The sequence below is a fragment of the Eucalyptus grandis genome, chromosome 4 (genome assembly GCF_016545825.1).
Source record: "Eucalyptus grandis isolate ANBG69807.140 chromosome 4, ASM1654582v1, whole genome shotgun sequence".
In the NCBI taxonomy this organism is placed as follows: domain Eukaryota; kingdom Viridiplantae; phylum Streptophyta; class Magnoliopsida; order Myrtales; family Myrtaceae; genus Eucalyptus; species Eucalyptus grandis.
The window spans coordinates 5,997,204-6,018,924 of record NC_052615.1 but is presented as its reverse complement, the minus strand read 5'-3'; the positions used below and the strand labels follow the sequence as shown (position 1 = coordinate 6,018,924).

General features: G+C 40.1%; 2 protein-coding genes across 3 annotated transcripts; one reads left to right on the top strand and one right to left on the bottom strand.

Annotated features, from left to right (window-relative positions):
• Positions 1-3,887: 3,887 nt before the first annotated feature.
• LOC104440780 (F-box protein At5g46170) lies at positions 3,888-7,102 on the top strand. Its single transcript, XM_010053746.3, is given in 3 exon segments — positions 3,888-4,356; positions 4,359-5,355; positions 6,344-7,102. Coding segments are annotated over 2 exon segments (1,230 nt in total). The 5' UTR covers positions 3,888-4,103; the 3' UTR covers positions 5,336-5,355; positions 6,344-7,102.
• Positions 7,103-8,521: 1,419 nt separating this feature from the next.
• LOC104440778 (transcription factor TCP2-like) lies at positions 8,522-20,326 on the bottom strand. Of its 2 annotated transcripts, none has more exons than XM_010053745.3 (4): positions 19,776-20,326; positions 18,941-19,093; positions 16,386-18,494; positions 8,522-8,859 (listed from the first exon to the last, which is right to left on the bottom strand). In XM_010053745.3, exon 3 carries the CDS (start codon positions 17,970-17,972, stop codon positions 16,428-16,430), a length of 1,545 nt encoding a protein of 514 aa, XP_010052047.2. In that variant the 5' UTR covers positions 17,973-18,494; positions 18,941-19,093; positions 19,776-20,326; the 3' UTR covers positions 8,522-8,859; positions 16,386-16,427. The 2 variants fall into 2 exon arrangements, with proteins under 2 accessions (XP_010052047.2, XP_010052045.2); XM_010053743.3 differs by having other exon boundaries at positions 8,522-8,868; positions 19,776-20,325.
• Between the last annotated feature and the right edge of the window lie 1,395 nt (positions 20,327-21,721).

Here is a 21,721-nt window from a genome sequence, read left to right as displayed (position 1 = left end):
TGAATTAAAGATCTTAACATTATATACTTAATATGTGAGCTTCTCATATATTAACTACATCGATACATACATTTAAAATGATCAGCTTTACTAATAATATATTGGGTTAATAAAACAAAAAACTCAAACCGATACATCCGTGTCACATCTATTCTAAATTAATTTTTGTGTTATAAAAAATTTGAAACTAATACATTCATACTATATTTACTCCAAGTTAATTTTCATGTCACAAAAAATGGAAAATTAGCTGATTTTTGAGACTTGAGGGAGCTCTTAAGTAGAATATTTTCCAATCTAAGATTTTGCTCATTTGAGTAATTGTGATATCATGCACCAGTTTAGAATTTTCAAAGAAACAAAAATTAATTTTAATAAAATATGGCACGTTTATCGATTCAGTTAAACAAAAACTAATTTGTGGTTAATATAATATGAGTGTACCGGTTTAATTTAATATATATATATATATATATATATTTTTTTTTTTAGGGGTTAGCCCAACAAATACTTTTGTATGGCTTGGCACTTAATATCACCAGAAAAGCAATGCCGTCTTGAAATGTCGTTGCCCACCATTCTTCCCTCAAAAGTTACAGTATAAAAGTGGCCTTCCACGTTAAGAGTCATAGAATTTAATTTTCGAAAGGCAATACTTTTCCAAGGAATGGACCTCAACAGAGCTTGCAATTTCCAGCACGAACGAGCACAGTCCCAAGCGACTGTTGACGTCGGCGCCCCCCATATTAGGGTCCGTATTAATGATAAATCACTCATATAAAAGGACATGCGACCATCTTACGTAGCTATCAAGGGATGGGGGCATGTGCGGGATAGGGACAAATTTTTTCTTGCATTAAATACTTGTAATAAATGCCTGCAATATAGAATTTTCCGGAGAGAGGGAGAAGAGGAGTCATTGCTTTTCTTGCAATTAAATTTTAGGCTACGGAGCTTCCACATTGCTTCACGGGAATCGCAATCTTTTGCACCCTTTCTTCCCTTTCGTTTCACTTGTTTCTCGCCTAAGATTTCTTTGCTTGTATTGCCATCTCCAAAAACTCACGTGAACCAATCCATCAACTTGGGTTGTACTCAGTACTCGTATATACCTAATATCAATTGACTTATCGAAGGCAAAATGCTGATATATCCAAACTCTATTTGTTTCGAGGAAGATGAATGAATTGAAAGATATTTTAGCTTGCATCTGTGCACCAAGCATCATGGATTTTCTTATTTTGATTGTCCTAAAATGATCGGGCTTCCTGCCTATGGATTAAGACACTCTTTTAAGGTTATCCAGCATGGCGTGTTTGCACAATCCATATGCTTTTCATGTACATATAGCCCCCCTCCATCTTTTAGCTTAGACTTCTAGATTGGACTTTCTAACATAATATTATAAATTAGTTCTACTTCATATGTTATATTCATTCAGTCTCCCTTCACTTATTAATTTAAATTTTTAAAATAGGCTTTCTAATAACGCACTCAAAAATCTTTTCTCTTTTTCTAATTCCATCAATGTTTGTAGCCTAACATAATAGTCAAGGGTACAATTGTGAGAATTAAGAATTATACTTTTGTTTAGTCTCCTCCAAAACCCTTGTTCAAAAGGTCACCATTGATGTGTTTAATACACGAAATGCCCATCAATCAAGTAAGGTCTAAAGTTGAGGAACAAAAAGAAAAAGCGTGAATCTATTAACTTTAATTCATTATAGCTTCAACTTTGAACTTCTTTTTTCTGTATCAAACATGCAGGAACCTATAATACTATATAGCTAGTGCTCTTTTTCTTTAATGAGCTACTTATTATGTTTCCCAAATAAACTTTGAAGAATACAAGAAAAAAGGGTTTGTCTCCTGCTCAAATAAAGTCCCGAAAGTTTCACGGTTTCTCTATATTTATCTTGTGCTTTAATACAAGCCAGCCCTCATGTTTTCAAAAGTATCTTCCAAAGTTATAATTATCTTTATAAAAAAAAATCTATTCTAAGACTTTATAAACCCAATATTACATGTATACAAAAAGGACATAATACACACGTCTGAATATTTTTAATTAATAATGGGGCTCGGTTTATTTCATAGCATTCTCACATATTAAGAAATGCCATCATATAATCAAATGCACATGCATATTCGCAATTTGGACCAAGTCGTGTTTGGCATCATGAAGAGAAAATTCAAAATAAGAGCTTAAAATGTCCTCATTTCACAAATAAGGACCGCAGCTACCATATCAATCACAAATCTGAGCCAGAACCACTGTTTGGTGGAGGGTAATTTCAATTTTTAAATTTTGCTAATTTTTAAAAAAAAATCTTTCTTTTTTCTTATAAAAAACAAACTAAAGAAAGAAAAAAAAAAAAAGGGAGAATGGGCTCCCTTTCACCTGTTGTTGTTGCCCCATCATTGGTGGGGCGACAGTGATGGCCAACAAGGTCGCTAGTGCCTGGGTGGGGTTGACAACAGGTAAGAGGCTCCTCCTAGTTATATTTTAGCTCATTTAAAAAAAATGTGTTTGGATGAAAATACCCTTGATCGTCTTGAATATTTTATTAAAACAATTATAATTACCTTAGACTTTTATTTGAAAAAATGATGGCACTTTAAACCCTTATTTGAAATAATGTCTACACCATGCCATTATTTAAAAATACAAGAGCATTACAGACTTTTATTTGAAATTTTTCTTGTCATGAATCATGCTAAATTGACATTTTCTGAAAAATGAATAAAAACACGCGTGTCACAAGGAATCATGCTAAAAGGATGTGAAAAGCTCACATGATTATGTCTCTTAAATGATTTTAATGATTGTTGTCAATGAGCTAAATACGGAAACAAAAGGACGACATACAGAAGAGAGCTAACGTTACAACCACATAATTTTGCTTTAACTCACAAATTGACCAATACCTTTTCGGAGCAAAAATATAAGAAATCAGCACAAAAAAATTAGTTATTTTATATCCATGGTCGGAAGTGAAATAATTTTGGGACACTCATCCTGTCAATTTTGATATGAAATAGCAAGTCGAGCATCAATAACCGCCATAAAATTTCTTTTAATAAATAAACTATTTCACATGAACTATACAATAAGTCTCTCAAATTTTGTAAATACTACCAATTTATGCAATACTTATCTTCATCGGTGAACCCTATGGAGTTAAAAAAAAAAAGTGAAAAGGATTTAAGCAGACAATCAAAAAAAGAAAAATTCAAGATCTAACACTATTGCTAAAACGTATGTTAATATAAACTCATTCTCGCCGGTCAGAAAATTTCACAGGTAACCTTAAGTTTTTTTTTTCTTTACAAAAATTAGAGCAGTTACGTAAATTTCAAAAAGGCTCTCCAATCTCTAATTAGGATAAAAAAATTTCTTTATATTAAGGAAATGGATAATAACACAAATAATCTTTAAATTTCAATCCAATATACAATGTAATTTTAATTTGTTTGATATGATCTATGAACTTTAACTTAATATATAAAGTTTTTCTTGAGTTTTTAATTTGTTCAATTTGAACTCTCAACTTTTGGTATATTTTTAATCCAATTCCCATATTATATGAAAATATCCAATGACATTCTTCTAGTAATTCCAGTTTAAAAATAATATTAAATATGTTCATATAATTTATAAACTAGATTATATATGTACTAAAATTCAAGGACCAGTTTGAATAAATTAAAAATTTAAGGACAAAAATTATATATCGAGCTAAAATTGAGCGATTATTTTATATATCGAATAAAAGTTCATAAACTATTTACACCATTTTTCACCATTTTCTCTGGAAGAAAATAAAAAAAAAAAACCACGCCGGGGGCATGGGATTTTTCATACCTTCATCGTCATCGTCATCTTCATCATCTTCTTCATCCTCTCCCTCTCCCTCTCTCTCTCTCTCTAAAAGTCAGTTTCCTTCGCCTGTATCTTCTGCCTCCTGCTCTCTCTCTCTCTAGATTCCGAGCCCGACCCTCGAATCGGGACGCGGCGCCATCGATTACCCTCCTCCAGATCTGCGGACGAGCGCGAAAGGCGGGAGCTTTTTCATGAGACAGGTTCTCCTCCGCGCGGGTCCATGCCGAGAATAATGTCGCCGCCGTCGTCCAGCTCCAGGGCAGATCCGAACCCCTCCCGCGTCCACCCCGCCCCGCCGCAGCCGCCGCCGCTCGCCGCCGCCGCCGCCGCCGCCGCCGCCGCCGCCGCCGACGGCGACGACCACTTCGACCGCCTCCCCGACTCCCTCCTCCTCCTCATCTTCAACCGCGTCGCCGACGTCAAGGCCCTCGGCCGCTGCGGCGCCGTCTCCCGCCGCTTCCGCCAACTCGTCCCCAGGTCGACGCCGTCCTCGTCCGCGTCGACTGCGTCATCTCCGACGACGAGTCCGCCTCCCCGGCCATCTCCGACAAGGGCCGCGGCCCGCTCGCGAGCTTCGTCCGCGCCGTCCTGGGCAACATCGTGAAGCCCCTCCAGGCCCTCGGCTTGTTCTCCGGAGGGGCGAGGAGGGCCCAGGCGGGCGCTTCTTCCTCCTCGTCCTCCCTCGCCGTCGGGAGCGAATGCGACGGCGAGGCGGACCAGGGCGGCGTCACTCACCACTCCCCTACTCAGGTCTTGAAGAATTTCAAAGAGATTCGGTTCCTCCGCATCGAATTGCCGAGCGGAGAGCTGGGGATCGATGGTGGGATTTTGTTGAAGTGGAGGGCGGATTTCGGGTCTACGCTCGACAATTGCGTGATTTTGGGCGCTTCTTCGGTTGTGCGGCCTGAGCCATTGAAGAATTCAGTGGGTTTTGAGAATGGAACAGATGCCGGTTGCGCGAACGACGATAATGGAAGCATTCCCGAGTCCTTCTACACAAATGGAGGCCTCAAATTGAGGGTCGTTTGGACGATAAGCTCCTTGATTGCTGCATCTGCGAGGCACTATTTATTGCAGCCCATAATTGCGGAGCATAAGACTCTCGATAGCTTGGTCTTGACGGATGCTGATGGACAAGGAGTGTTGTGCATGAACAGAGAGCAGCTCGAGGAGCTGAGGGTGAAACCCTTGTCAGCTTCTTCGGCTTCGAAGAGGACGATGGTGCCCGCGCTCAATATGAGGCTCTGGTATGCGCCGCACTTGGAAATGCCCGACGGGGTTGTACTGAAAGGGGCGACTTTGGTTGCCATAAGACCTAGCGAGCAGTCTGGGTTGAAGAAGGACACGGCTGATGGGTCCTGGATTTCGACTGCATTTGAGGAGCCTTACGGAACTGCGGCTAGAATGTTAGTGAAAAGGAGGACATACTGCTTGGAGATGAACTCATTCTGATAGTCCCCATGGAATTTCAGGTACACCCCTGATGGTCTGATTTATTATTCCTTTGCATGTTGTTTCTGTATTGGTATAGTCCGTACGCTGCCTGACTAGTTTTTGATATTTAGTTATGAAGTAATTGCTAGATAAAATGTTGTGCTTGGCGTTCTTGTGGATGTGGATCAACCATCATCTCCTTTCGAATGCAACCTTACTGGCAGATTGTTCCTCCCTATGTCTTGATGTGAGATTAGATAACACATCTCTAATTACTTTCTTTATTGGTTCGTTCAGTTGTTAATTTTTTGATGCGGCCATTCAGCTCAATTGAATATTCAGTAGTCCTCTTGTAGATTTTGATGTTTTCAGATGGTCAATTGTGTATGATTTCTAAGCAGAGTTGCTACAGCTTTTCAGAAATGAACTCAAAAAAGCACACTGCCAATTTAGGGACGGCTGGTTTAGAAAGTGAATATAGTAGTCCCTTCTGTGGTTGGAGGGTGAACACAAAATTCCTCTGATGACATTTCTATTCAAATATTACTTTGAAGAATTGCTTTTAAATGTGATAGTTTTTTTTAGGTAGAACTTTTAAATGTGAGAGTTGGGGTAGTGAAAATGGCAAGAACATTTGTATGCCAATTCTTGGCAGTCTGCTTAGGTTTATCATATTCTCTTCCTTTGTTCCGGTAAGGGTGTTTTAGCTTCAAATTATTTGCTATATGCTTTCGTGGAGTTGCTGCATCTTTCTGGAAGAAGCTGCGGCCCAGGAAGCTCTTCCGAACTCCTGCTTTGTGTCTTTGGGACTCGTAGATTCTCTCAACTTGGTAGAGTATATTTATTTGTCTTTGATTCGGAAATATATAGGCCATGTCTGTGCAAGATGATGCACAACCTTCTAGCCATCTTTGATTGTAGTTAACTAATCTTTTGGGTTTGAGCACCTGTAATGATACTATTACGCTATCTTATAGATGAATATTTCTTCTGTCTCATCTATAGGTGAATCTTTTGTATTTTCAGGGTAAGCTGATTGCTTAAAGGGAATCAAGTTGTACTCTTCTGGTAGGTCGAGGATCAGACCACAATTTTGTCTGTGCTAATAGCAGCCAATGAAGCTTCTACTGAGCCAAAATGTGCTGTGTGTGTGAAGTACTTTTTGGGTGGCCCTATACGGCAAGTCTCTTACTTCTGTTCTAGGCTTTGATAACGAGATGCATCTGCTCGTTAATTTCTCAGAAATATGCTTGCAATGACTACATCAGTTATAGAAAATGACTTTCTATTCCTGAGTCTGTAGTCTTTTGAACTTATCATCTCGCACTATGTGAATATTGTAGTGAAGAACATATACTCTAGAAGTTCACTGACAAGTGCACTCTCCATGGCCCATTGAATTACCGATGTTCATGCCAGCACAGTCCATTGGGGCGAAATATAAAGGATTTGAAGGTGGAATCCCGAGCTTTCAATGAGTTATGGTAAAAATGACAAGTTCTTGATTGCGAGGGTGATGTAGCGTGTAACATGGGAGTTTAGGGCCCAGTTCCATGGGACAGGGTGTTCAACGTCATGTAGCAACTTCGTTCTTCTTTCAAAGCTTGTTGTAGAAAAGCTGTGATAGTTTGAAGGACCAATCAGACTTTGTGATATAAATGTATGCTTATATCAGCCTTTTCTTGGCCCCGCTTTCTGTTGCTTCTCTTTGCAATGCTGTTTCATATGCAACTCATCGAAACCTTGTTTTGTACGCATCTAATAAAGCGGTTGCTTCCTTTCACATATCCTAATAACATGGTTTCAAATGATTCGCAGGGAATGTCTATTTTTATTATTTACCATTCCCCATACTGTTTTAAAATGTTCATGCTGAAGCTCGCGACTAGACGACAATCTGATCGTTCGGGCATTGTAATATTAAAGTGACTGAAGGCAACTCTAAATAAATGATTTTGACTGTTTGGGCCAAAAGAAGTAGCTGGATTATCTGGATATGTTCTGAAAGTGAGTTGTATTTGTTTAAGTGGGTCCTAGGGGCGCCAACCTTCAGGTTCACCGACAAACACATTCTTCCTCAAGAGTAGCAGCATAGGTGGTTGTGATGTCAAATTCTGAAGTTGAAGCCTCACTGTCCTGAGGTTGAGAAAATGATGCTGTCTTGAGAATTCCTCATGCACTTGCCACTTTGAACTCAGTTCTTGAACCACTTTTGAAGCAGACTTCGACCATACTCATTTGAGAGAGAGAGAGAGAGAGAGAGAGAGACGACTATAACCCTTCAATGATTGATCTGATGTCGATCTATGAGCTGTTCGTGCATCTTCTTTTGTTAATAATTGTACACGTGAACTTTCTTCCCTTGCATTCCCACCATTATCCAAATCCATGTGAACCAAGTTTGAACTTCTTCATATGCGTCAGGTTCTACACCCTGCTGTCTTTTTCTAATGTCCCTCTATATCTCGAATCTGCATCTTGTTTCGCTATCACTATCACAGCCAGAATGATCGATCATGAGCAACCCCCTGAATTATTGATGATGTCATCCATCATACTTTATTGCTCTTTCGTGCTGTGCTGAACAAGGACTGTCCAATTTGAGCTGGAGCATTTACTTAAAAGCTCGGCCGGTTCTCTGAAATCAAAGTCCAGCAAAACCCAAATTGCTTTTATAATCGCACGATGCAATGGTCATTATTGCATACATTGTCATTTTTTGTCGACATATCTAAATGGATCAAGTCTTGTCAACGTTTCATGCTTGTCAAATGATGTTGATGTGATATCCGTTGTTTGGTTCTCTAAACTCAAAAGTGTGTTGTGTTTATCGTCTATCCTTATCCTCCTCGCAGTTCTTTTTTGTCATGACATTCCGCATCAGTCCTTGTCATGAAAAAACAATTTCACGATCATCGCACATCCATATCATCCAGTCACGCGTTATGCAATTGTAGATATAATTATCTCAACCGCCCGTGCAAGTTCCCTCCATAATCGTTATCCACATACAAAAACATTGATCGTATGACAACAGAAGCATCCTTCACTGCATATCTGCAAGGCTTCATATGTAGATAAGAACTTCCATCAAAGCAAACAACTGGAGTTGGGCAAAGAGAATATTAAAATGGGTAAACAACTAATTGGGTTCAATTTGTACATAAAAAATAAAAGATTGGTCATGAGCCATGCGAAATTGAATTTCTGGCGATGCTCATTTTGCATGAGTCATGCTGTGGTTGATTTGACTGTATAGAACAGTTTCAAGAACAATGAAGAACAGCAACAATCAAATCCTTGATTCATACCCTGGGAAAAAGCCAGGAAAGCAAGCACACAATGGCACATGGGGATAACACAACTTGAACGCTCGAGGTCGAGCCAATATTACTTCCAAATCAACATATAAGCAACTAAAACATCAATTACTCGAATAAGAAATTCATAAGACAATGAAAGATATAACAGTCACATTCTGATCCGCTCGTGGCTTGGCACCGCAATATCTACATCTTCACTCTCCGCACCATAGCATCCACCTGCATTAACTGCAAATAAATAAGATTATGAAGACAATACGGTCTAGAGTGCAGTTTTTATTTCAATGAAACTCCATAAAGAATCACAAGAAATAAAACTGACCAACGTCCCAAAATCTTCCCACCAATACCTTTCACTAATAGATTCTTCGATACATTGCAAAGTAAGACATAGCAGAAACAAGCAAACAAGTATATGAATGTAATGCGTAAATTGTCACGGAACACATAAAGCAAAAGCAATCTGTATGATGAATGACTGCAGACTTCAAATGGTTAGGACAATGTGATAGAACATATGTCTCCTGTTAAGGGCATCGCTCAACAACACAGCCTTTTGTTCCGCAGAGTGAGAATTGGATTATTTAGGAACAAAGAGAGATGCGACTGCGAGACTTCACGTTCTTGTATGGAATCTTTGCATAAAAATATGTACTCTGATATGTTTGGACAGTAGGCAAGGACCAAACAGGAAAACACATATCATCAATCTTCTTTTATTTTCACAAACCCAAAACACTCATGAATTGGCAAACATCTACAGCGCCAAGCTAGGAAGAAGCTACACCAAATTTTGATAACTAGAATGTGAGAAATGAAGAATAGCCTTCATTGAAGCAAATGAGAGTGGCTAAACAAGTGCTGGTCCAGAAGAACTACACTATTCATATATGACAAGTGGTAATGAAGATGAATGAACAATATAAGCCAGCCCGGTACGAAATATGAGGGATAGATGGAAACACCAATAGCACGATGGAGCTCGAGAAGTATGACAACTCCATCAGCACAAGGAAGCTTTCTACTTCATATCAAGATAGAATAACATAATTCTGGGATGATATGTTCAATGTCATTTGAAGTCAGCGGGCCATCAAAAAGTGCAACAGCAATTTCAACTGGTGACTTAACAGGAATTTCTGGCAAATGCCAACTGATCTGCAAAGAATCACCAGACGTTTGCACTCTGCTGCTTGTGTTGGTTACTATGCTTTAACGGACAGTGAAAACAATCTACTTGCGAATGTGCAGAGTGGATATCTGAATAAAATGGGCAAGACTCATGTTCCATAGATTAGACTTTACAGTAGTTTGTCATCTAATATGGACAAGTACATATTCTCCTGGAAACAAAGGTTCCCATTGCAAAGGTAAAAGCAACAGCACTAGCTCACATAAAGCAGAAGGCTTAGGTGACGTGCCAAGGTAGGATAACGGTAAAGATTTCAGGACAGATTTTCTGCTGCCCAAAATTCAACAGTAATAAAAAGAATTTGCTGGCTAGAAATACCTAAATCCCCAGAGATAAGCTACTGCAAGGACCTATGACCATATGGCGCACCATGTGGTTTTGAGCAACATCTTCATCATAGAACAGTGTAGTTGGAGTATATAAAGATTAAACATCTTTACTAATCAATCAAAATAAATAAAGATGATCAATTTTTAACCATTACATCAACAATCACCGTTAATGTGATACATAGGAAAAATGCGAATTTAGCTGACTGCTCTCTTATACCATCTAAGCCAAGTTCAACTTATCAGAAAAGAAAACTTTTAGTGCTTTCTCTTTAAAAATTCATTAACCCTTCATGGTTTGTACTTAGAAACTAGAAGCATCCTAGTGGAAATATTCTCTATTATGAGGTAAAGACAAGATGGTCTCTGAGCCGAGTGAAGAAAATTCACCCTAAGCTTGTATTTGAAGGAACTAAAGCCACTACTACCAGTATCTGCTGAGAACCAAATCCAGAGATGATTGGTATTCTTCTCATCCCATTTGTGTTGGATTTCTAGTTCACCAACACAAGATGAGTCCAAGTCTAATGTAAGCTGCCAATGGGGATCACCTTTTGGCAATGAAAATGAGCGTCAAATTGAAGTACAAAACTAAGTCTATGTATGCGGTAATAATGAAAGAAGTAGGACAATTATGTGCTGCACCAGCTCCGGAAAAAGAAAGTTATAAAAACCTGTTAAAACCGACAAGATTCACGAGAATGGACAGGTCCAATGGAGATGTTACTTGTTTTAAGTGTTAGTCATCTGTAAGATTTACAGGACAAGCTCCAGCCTATGGCTGACGACATGACCTTGGATTGCCCAGATACTAACGTAGCGTTTCAAGTCGGTTTCCAAGTACTCAAGGTGGTCAACACGTTTTGTTTCATTTCTTCTAAGATAGATTATCTGAGATGAAATGCCTCTTTGAATAAGACAAATGATCTATGGAAGAACTGAATTGTAATTCGAAAAGATACAGTTCTTGAAAGCAATAACATGTTTCAAACTAGGACCAAAATGAGGGCAACATGTTTCAAACTAGGACCAAAATGAGGGCAACGTGTTTTAAACTTGGACCATAATGAGGGCAATATGTTTCCAACTTGAGATGGGAACAGGAACGGTCGCCTCTCCATTGGCCCACCCGCATCAAAACTGCTTAACACCTAATGAATAGCATAATGCAGACCAAATTTCTCAATCATGGTAGAGATGAAATGACTCTCATGGATACAATGAGCAAATAGAGACTCTGACGATTGGAATGGAACGACATTGAAAGGATAGCTTGATTGCTTTCCTTAAATGCCTAACAAAGGGTTTACATCTCCATAAACTGAAGCCATTTGATAACAATAGAATGATTCATTTACCTTCCAGGTATTTTTTCATAAATGTTTCATCTTTTAAAGCAGCAGGACAACAAAAATTTCAGCTTGGTATATACGATTTCTTTTGATGGAAGAATGCGAAGTCTTTGGCCAATTTGACCAAAAGTATCAACTCACAACCCTTTTCTATGTTTGTAGTACGGACTTAAAGCCACATCTTACAAAATTTAGGGCGGTAATTACATTTGGAATTCTTGCAATGGAATGAAATGAGATGAGGGTCACATTTGCTAGATTTAGTTCTATGTATAGTGAGGAAATTCAAAGGAATTAATGTCCAAAATTTCCCTTAGATAAAGTATGAGAAAGGGAGAGAAGCCAGCATTGAATTATACTACTTTCTTGTGTTCTGTCTCTGGAAAGGAACGTGTAAAATGTTGTGAAACCATTATCAACTATTCTAAAAACTTAAAGATATGAAGGCAACTTTGGCCTAAGACTAAAGTGGAAAAATCTGTATGATGAAGCAATAAGGGATCTCGAAAAATTTGAACTCATGTGGCTTGTAAAATTCTTTGGGACAACAACTTTCAAAAAGCTTAACCTAATATATCGAAGCATGATTTAATATTTAAATATTCTAACAAAACATCAATCCCGTAGATAACACATGACACTTTTCCATTAAAGGATTATAGAAAATCGAACATAGGAAAGCATGGGAGCGGCAAGAACAGTTTTTGGTAGATTTTTTTGCATATAGTTTAACTCATCCTCTCAATTCAACAAAGAACTTGGGTCTTCTCATAGTTTCAGGAGCAGTGGACCCTTCTGTAATAGCCAAAACAACGTAGAAGTAGGAGGCTGATCCATGATTACCCGCATCAGCTCCTTTTTGTGACATTAGAAAATGAAACGAGAATTTTTTTCCTTTTTTTCGTGAAAATGGAACATGAACAAGAAGAGTTTGTGCAATAAATTGAAGGGGAAAGTATGCTTTGTTAGATTTCTATCTTGAATGAAGATCAATTACAAGAATTCTTATTAGGTCTACTGTTGGTGTCAAGATTTTTTTCCCATATTCACCATCAGATGGGTGACGCATTTACTTAAAGATAGACATGTAACTGTTTGCATAGTCGCCCTTATGTGAATTACATTTCTGATCAGCAATTACAAGAAATGTTGAAGAAAATAATTCAAATCTCTATTCCTTTGCATATGTCACAAAAACTACTTCCGTTAATTACCAGCTTAAGAACAGTCAATTTGTCATAGCAATATTAATTGTGGCCTTCAGCACAATAGTATTTTCTACTAACTACTTTTCTTTTTTGTAAAGTCTGTCAAAGTATGCAAAATCAAAATAAGAGCGTCGGCAATGCATATCTTAGAAGCAGTTCATGATCTCAAAATTGGACTTCAATATTAAATTGAAAGGCCAACTCATTATCAAGATGAACTATGATCATGTTTATTAAGCTGTACCGTCTGCTACTGCTTTTTACTCATCAGAAAAGAAAAGATTTCCACTATTTGTTCAAAAAATGTCTCATGTGTGAAATTTAATACCTTTCCTCATCCCATATTCATTAAAATTCTCAACTTCCACGACTATCAAGTTCTCCCAGATTCTTTCTGTACATATCTATACTGTCTCATTTCTCAACCATTTAAATTCGATTTCAAAAATTACCTCAACCAGTCCAGACCATCTTAGTCGATTTGTTAATCGAACATTTTCCGCTCTTGTTTTCACTTAAACAAAAACTTGTGTGCTATATAGTCAATGTAAGAGACAACTCTCTCCATTCTTCAACTCTGAACTTACAAAGATGAGGAGTTGCTTTGAATAGAGAAGCATATGCTTTCTGTCTCTTCATCTCCATCGTTCTCTTCTTCAACCAACCCCATTCAAACAACTAAAGTTGTCAATGGATCGAAACTCTTAATCCAAACCTCCAATCCCCCATGAATGGCCAGCTTATTTCAAATGATTAGCATGATAATTAGTCATGCAGCATCACTATTAATACCTGGAATTCAAGAGTCCCAATGGTATGAATCATATAAATAGTCTAAGTCTTGTGTTAGCAAGTGCCCTCAAGGTCCTTGCTAGTGTCAAGAAGAGACGCCTTCTCAAGCATGTTAGATAATGCACATCATGAATTTTGAAATAATTCTGCTAGATGACCAGAAAAAGAACTACCCGTACTGAGCATAGCAATTGCAAGTGCCCAATAGACATGAGTTAACATTGCCTAAATAGTTTCAGCGGAAAAAATCTCAGTGTTTTACTCTAAAACAGGTTGTTGTTTATTAATTAATGAAAGCACAAGAAGATATACAAGAGACTCTCTATTGAGTTCATTTTCTTGGTTAAGTAACGACACACTGCAACGATTAGCCCACTGTGTCCTTTATCTAGTTTGTTCTCTGATGTTCTAAGCAGGTGATAAAAGTATTAGAACCAATATATGTCTGTAAGAAGTATGTTTTACGACAACATATGCTTCGATGCTGTGGAGCCATGTATGATGAAACACCAATTGATTGAACCTTGAGTATTATGCAAATATAAACCATTTCTTTCAAAAAAAAAAAGAAGAATAGAAATGCTTAATATTCAAATAAAGTAAGATAATTAACGTGGATAAACCGCATAACAAGGAGATGTGTGGTGCCATTACAAAAAAAAGAGGTGACATTTCAGACCTATTAGATTTGATAAAGGATCGTATCGTGCTACCATTTTCATGACAGGTTCATATTAAGAAAATTAAGAAAATTTTGTGTTCGCCAACTTTTGCGCACATGTTTTTTGACACCAAGCATATATAACTCATGAATACGAACTGTCGGCCGTATAGTTAATTTGGCTCGACCAAACTCTTTCCTGCTAGAACTAATGTATGATATATGACACTGGGAAAAATAGTCCATTCATTTTAACAATAGCGAGTATTAAATTTTTTTTTTCCCAAGAATAAATTTTTTTAGACCTTTTTTCTTTTTGGATGAACAGTTTCCTTAAGATTCTGATAAATAAAGAGAAAAAGAATGCTTTTCAGGCTCTTTTCCTGAATACGCAATTCTTTTTATTTCTCTGTTTCTCTGTTCCCCGGAACAGGTTTGAAACAGAAATCCATTTGGTAATACAATTTAATTTTTCTATTTCTAGAACAGATTTCTATTATAAAAATAGATTTGAAGAAGAAATCAGAAACTAAAATTTTTAACTTTAGAAATTGAGAAATCAATTTTTGGCCAAAAATCAATTTATGTTCCAGAAATTTTGTCATGCGCTTTCAATTTTTGGCCAAAAATCAATTTATGTTCCAGAAATTTTGTCATGCGCACCCTTAAAAGTCCTAAGAAAATAAAACGAAATGCAATTACACTTGTGGTCATGTTAACAAGTATATGAGTATCTCATTCATAAGTTGCTGATAAGAATGTTTCTAGATAGTTAGATTTTTTTACCCTTTTAAACTTCTTCATCAATGTAAGCTCATATGACTCTTGCATGGTATCTCTTGCCTAGTCATGAAAGAGCTTCTACTTTTTCCTTAATCAAAGAATTAAGCCTGAAGAGTCTCCAGGTTTCCAAATCCTCTAATTAGTCTTTTGCCACCCCAAAATAAGAGAACTAGCTAGTCAGTCCTTTGGGTATTAGTTCCCCCAAAAACAAGCAAGCAGAGAAGCTTAGACATTTTTCCAGGTCCCTAGCTGAAAGGCATTAAACATGTGCTGAAGCTTGAACTTCTATTCAGAGCAATCAATCACCTCTGTAATCAGAGAGAAAGAAAGGAGAAAGAGGGACCAAGAAAAAAGGATCAACTTCTTCTTTCTTTTCTTTTTTTTTTAAATTATGAAAGAACCCTTTTGCAATCATCCCCTCTGTCCACACCCAAAATTTGATACGCTGTCTAAAAGCAGAAATCAACATTATTCTCATCACCACAGTGTCACCAAAAGTTTCATGTCAATAAAGTTGATATGCCTACGTGCATGGAGTTCGAAACTGTATAGCATATGATACAGCAAGTGATTTGTAGGATCCATGTAAGCTAAAAAGAATAAAACCCACGCATCCCCCGACAGTGCGCCGATTCATAGCCATGTGTGGCAAGCTCAGAGGCACTTTAACCAAAAAAATGAAAAGCAAGAACAAGAAAAGAGGAAATAAATAAACAAAAGAATCAAGACAATTTTCTTAAAGCTGCTAAAAAGGCCCACATTCATGAGAGGGGGCACAAAAACACGAGCGCAAAGCCAACCAAAAACCTTAAAAAGCCTTTCTTTTCTTCTTTTTTTCCTTTTTTTTCGTGGAACAATATGTCATGACCTGATGACCTACATTTGCTCAACGAGCCAGAGGGATGGCAACACCTGGCTCAAGAATTTCAGAGAGCTTGCTACAGGAAAAGGGAACCAAAGCAATTTCAGAAACAAACGAGGAGACAACGAGCCGATCTCTTATAATATTTCCCGGCAACCTATGCAGCATCGAGAATCAGGAGAGAGAGAGAGAGAGAGAGAGAGAGAGAGAGAGAGAGCAATGTAAATATACCATAACCACCATGAAAATACACCCCACCCCAATGAAATTATTCTTTTTTATGCTTCCCAAGGATTTTTTTTAAAAAAAAATTATAATAAACAAAATCGTAAAGATTCATGGGACGATACCCTAGCACATCAAATCAAAAAAGCTAAAACCTAAGGAAACTGAAAATTAAGAGAGAGAAAGAACAAGAAAACCCATGAAAACCCAGTTCAAGAATTGAGCCAAGGAGAGGACCCAAACAAGCAGCCACTTACTTGGAGCAAGAAAAGGCTATAATGCAGTAGGCATCATCAACCAAGGACTCACTCTCGTGAGCAGAAGAGGGGTTGAAATCTTACCTCAAAGAAGATGGATTACATACGAATGGATCTTGATGGAGTTCATCCGTTCTTTGTTTTTCCCTTGTGCTGGCTGGCGGCTGCGGCCGTGGCTTGTCGGGTACCGTCACTGTAGCAGAGCTGCAGCCGGCCATCGATCCCAGATGGGAACTGCGCAATGTGGTGGTTTTGGTGGTGGTGATTAGTCTCAACAGCGATGGGCATGGCTGTGCCAAGCAGGAATTGCATGCTTGGACCGTCCATGGGAGTAGCGATGGGAGTAGCGAACCTCTGGAGGTGGTTAGGCAAAAGAGACGGTGATGACGAATTGGACTGAAGGGTCCCCCTATTGAAGCCGCCGAGGCCAGAAGAAGAGGTTGAAGATATGCTGAAGTTCAGATATTCTGGCTGCGACGTGCCCGTGGCTGCCGCCACCGGGATGAGGTGGTCGGGCACGAAGGAGTAATGCGGGAGCTCCTGGTGGTGGCTGCCCCCGCCACCACTTTCAGCGGAGGAGATGGTAAAGGCCGGAACTTGCATCGCTTGCGGCAGCGAATTCGTGCTGTTCCCCGTTTGAATCTGCCCAGGAAACCCACCAGACGTGTGGTGAGGATGTCCCCTGGAAAATTGTGCACCGAATAGACTACCGGTGATGTACTCCATGGTCATCGAGTTCCATGGCCTCGTTGCCGCCTTGTGGAACAGATTGGCCTCGCCGCTGCCGGAAGGACTACTTGTGGTGGTGGCAACGGCGGTGGTGGCATTGGAGGTGGCAGCAGCGGCCGCGGCGGCAGTGTTGTTTCCAGTGCTCATAGCCCCCCCAGTGAGGAGCTCGATGTAGGAAGAGTTATGGGTAATTGCGTTCAGGTTCTGGTTATTGGTCTCCTTCTCCTTGGCAGTCCTCTCCTTCGCCCTCTCGCGCGCCCTCGCCATGCGATTAGCCCGGACCTCCGACTGGGACAGAGAGAGACTGGAACCCTTGCTGTTCTCAGAGTTGCTGCTACAGGCGGATTTGGACAGAGAGAGGTTCTGGTTCTGCTGCTGGAAATTGGAGTCGCCGTCCAGCTCAACCTCGGCCGAATCGAACCCGTGCTCCTGCTCCGTGCCGCCGTCGCTCGCCCGCTGCTTCTCGTCGCTGAACTGCTGCGGCGTCTCCGAGAACGAGCCGCTGAGCGAAGGAAGCTCCGCAATGGAGTCGGATGCCGCCTTGATAAGCCACTCCACCGCCTTGCTGGGCTGGTCATACCCCAAACGGTCCTGGATGTCGTAGAATTGGATGGCGGTGGCGACGGACAGGCGGACCCTCCGGTCCCGGAGGCCTTTCGAGGTCAGGACCTTACTGTGCCGGTCCTTTCCGCCGGAGGACCGTGAAACCCTAACGATCCGGGAGCTGTGCCAACCCCGGAGCCCATTGGTGCCGCTGCCGGCGGGCCCGATACCGGCGGCGGCGAGGTTCAAGGAATGCTTTTGCTGTGCTCCATCTTCCTCGTCGTCGGGGTACTGCTGGTCGCCAATTTTGGGCCTAACCTTGACCGAATCGATGCTCCTGCTGGTCCCATTTCCAACCCTTGGGAACTTAGCTTGTGTCTGGATCTCCTCCACCTCCATGCCGCTTTCATGCCTCAAAACAGCAAGGGCCGGAGAACTTGATGAGACCCTTATGGCTTTTCACTAGAATTTATGGTTGTTCTAGAGAGAGGAGGAGGAAGAGGTTTGAATTTGAGGAAGTGGGTCTCAGAGAGAGAAGTGGTGGGTTGAAGTTGCAAGTGAAAAGGAGGGATTTTGGTGGGTGTGGTGGTGGTGGTGGTGGTGGTGATGGCGAGAGTGCAGGTGGGGTTGCAATGTCCTACGCATTGATGACGATAATACAGAGAGTACTTCGGCTGGGAAGCGATAAAAAAAAAGTAGCCTGTTTTTACGCCTCCGATATATCAAAGTCCAAGTCAGGGATGTCTGTGCGAGTGTGCGAGGAGAGAGAGAGAGAGAGAGAGAGAGAGAGAGTCAATAACGATAGAGCAGCTTCCTCTCTTCTCTCTCTATCACTATTTCTGCAGTTTTTTTTGCAGTGTGTGCCTCTTTCAAAAGCAAAGCCTGAGATGGTCTCAGAAGGGAGAGCTTCAGCCTTCAGTACTGCAAAAAAACAGAAAGCCCAAAAGAGCCACAATGACAAAAAAGAAGGAAAATTTAACCATTCATCATCATCACCATAATTCACAGGAGAAAGAGAGATAAAAAACGAAAACAGCCAGCATCAGATGCTCCATACGTACACATTGCTTTAACCACACATACACAGACTCACCTTACTCATTTAGCTGACCACAGAAATAGAGAGAGAGAGAGAGAGATCTGACTCAGTTATGATACACTCACATACTACACCCACCCATACCTACGAGCATTATTGTGGCTACAAAGCTCTTTAGCAACAGCTCCAGACCTATCTTACAGCTTTTCAAAGACGATAAAAGCTTCCAAGAACCGCCCCAACATAAAGAAAAAAAGTGGATTGAAATTAAAAGGAGAGTTCGAGGGGGCTACTGAGTAATGGCTAGAGGGGTGGCTACATATCAAACCTCGATCTGAAGCTTTCAAAAATTTCCTCTTTTCCTTTTTCCAGATTCAAAGCTCGATGAGCGGGCGGAAACACCAGTCAATTCTTGTACGGCACGGTTGATCTGACCTTCTCTAGATGACCCTTTTCTTCTTGTTTGAAGCTCTGGCTGACCCTAAAAATGGCAGACACAAGAACAGCCCGATGATTTTATAGTGTTAGAGCCCTGTAGTCGAATAAACAAAATAGGCACTAATTAATATGAGTACTGTTTCTGAACAACCCACAGAACCAAAAAACCCCCATAAAAAAGAATAAAAATTAATAGAACGAGAGGAAATCTTGATACTGAGGAAACAATGTGTGTTGGTGTTGGGGGGTTGGATTCTTGACAGGTGTTGAGCTCTCAAGGCCAAAAAGGATTTCTTTTTCTCTTTTTTAGCCTTTATGGCAGAAGATGTTGAAGGAACAGCAAGAATTGGAGCCAAATTACACCAAACTAAGCTCACACTTCACAGATCTGCCTTCTAATCTGTGCAAATCTAAAAACTCCCTCAGATTGATTAATTCCCTCTCGAATCGAACATTAATTTTTTCTTCTCTGCGTGCTCCTCTTCGAAGGGTTCTCGAAATCTTGAAACCAAATTCCAAGAAGAAGAAGAAGAAGAAGAAGAAGAAGAAGAAGAAGAAGAAGAAGAAGAAGAAGAAGAAGAAGAAGAAGAAGAAGAAGCAGCAACAATCTCAAGTGTCAGCACAAGAACGAAACAAACCCATGATTTTCTTTTAATTACTGAGCTTTTAGCATCAAGAGACACGGTGGTGCTGCTTGAGAAATTAAAGGGAGGCGAAGCGAACACCTTCTTGGAGGAAACCCACTTCTCCAGCCGAACAAAGAAACGAAAAGGAGATGCAGATTTTGCGGCTCTCCAGTTTGGCACGCACTGTCAAGGACTCGGTTGCTCATCCATGACCCGCCATGGACGGACCTTGGAGCTCAGATGGGCGCTATGACACCATCATCAAGAACAGCAACAGCAGCAACAACAACAAAAACAGCTAGAATTCTTGAGCTCAAGCTTTGGCGAGCGAAGAAGATGGGGGGCAGGCAGCACAATACGGGATTGGTTTTGATGGCTGAGACCCAAATCAAAATCCAAGTGTCTTGGAGGAAAAAAGAAATATATATCTGCTCAGACAGGGAGAGATAGAAAGAGAGAAGAGAGAGAGAGAGTTATGAGCTCAAGATTGCCCTAAAGAAGAGGAGAGAGAGAGAGAGAGAGAGAGATCAAGATTGAGAAGACAGTGAGTTGAGTTGGAGTTGAGTTGGGTTGGGTTACGACTCATTTTTCATTCGTTGATCCACATTCGTTCCGGCAATATATTACCCCGGGCTTATCGCGAGAGAGATAGACAGGAGTCACTGCCCATCTCTTTCCCTCTCTCTCTCTCTCTCTCTCTCTCTCTCTCTAAAATCTTTTATTAGCCCCTCCGTCCCCGCCTATTTGTCCTGATTGCCATTTTCAGTTGGCAAATCCTCTTAATTTCCGTACGCCTTTGGCGATGTTCGATTGTTCTTGATCCTCTCCTGACTATAGTGCCTAATGTAACCCAACATCGCGAAGGAGGTTGGTGTGCGTCCCATGCCGGTGACAATTCGAACGTGCGATCGCCGCATCACATGAGTTCGCCGCATTAATAAACATTCTTCCGGCTACCTTACTATGGTGGGCTATGAAAGGGTCGGTCGAATGGTACGAAACATCCTCCTCTTCTTTATCTCTCTCGAAACTTGGATTATTAATTGGTGGAATACTAGGCAAACCAAAACTTCTTTTAGCTGGCATTCAAGAAAAGACATTCATAAAGTTAGAAGAACTCTTTTTAACACGAGAGGAAAGTAGTTTTTTCAACTTTGTTTAGGGACATCATTTTCCTATCTTGTTTAGATAGATAGGTACTATCAAAGATAGGATTAATCAAAATTTGTCAACATGGCGCTTTAGCACTCGACAATTTCCTCACTTGATAGAGATAGGGCAGGTGTGGAACCCTAACTTGAAAGGAAGCATTTCCTATCACTAGATTAGGAGAGCCATCTAAACCCCCGATTTCTTGACTAAAAACACTCCTTGGATGAAATGATGAAAGAAAGCTCCGGAATTCTATTACCGATTAGTCACCTTCTAAGTTGTTGCCTCACCAACTAGCTATTTAAAGGTGAATCCTTCCTTAGGTTAATTTCTATTTCGTTATTTATGGTGCGAATGATAAGGCTTCTTGACTAGGTAAAAGTTTTTTTTCAAAAATAGTTCTTTTCTATTTTATTTCGGAAAATAATTTCGAGTAAAAGAACCCATTTAAACTACACAAAATTTCTAAAAATAAAATAAAAATGTGTTTGGTAACGCGGCCGTTTCTTTTTTGTATTTATTTATTTTTTTATTCTTGTTCACGGATCGCCGACCGCCGGCTGACGGCGGTGGTCGGCGGCGGCGGGCGGCGGGCAACCCGGCGGCGGCTGGCGACCAGCGGTGGCTCCCGTGCGGTTGGAGGTGGTCACGGCAGAGAGATGAATCAAAGAAAATAAAAAGAAAATTAGCTTATTTCTAAATTGTTTCCTAACAAGAAGCAACTTTTTTGCTTCTCGTTTTTTGTTCCAAATCTATTCCTAGGCTAACTTTCTATTCCAGGGAATAAAACAACCCGGCATTATCAAACGGATTTGTTCTTTTTTTGTTCTGGAGAACAAAAGAACAGAAATCCAAATGAATAGAAACATTTTCATGCGAAGCCTTAGCTATTA

Excerpts from the sequence above, each read along its gene's own strand:
- LOC104440778 (XM_010053745.3), bottom strand. The coding sequence starts at position 17,972 with ATGGAGGTGGAGGAGATCCAGACACAAGCTAAGTTCCCAAGGGTTGGA.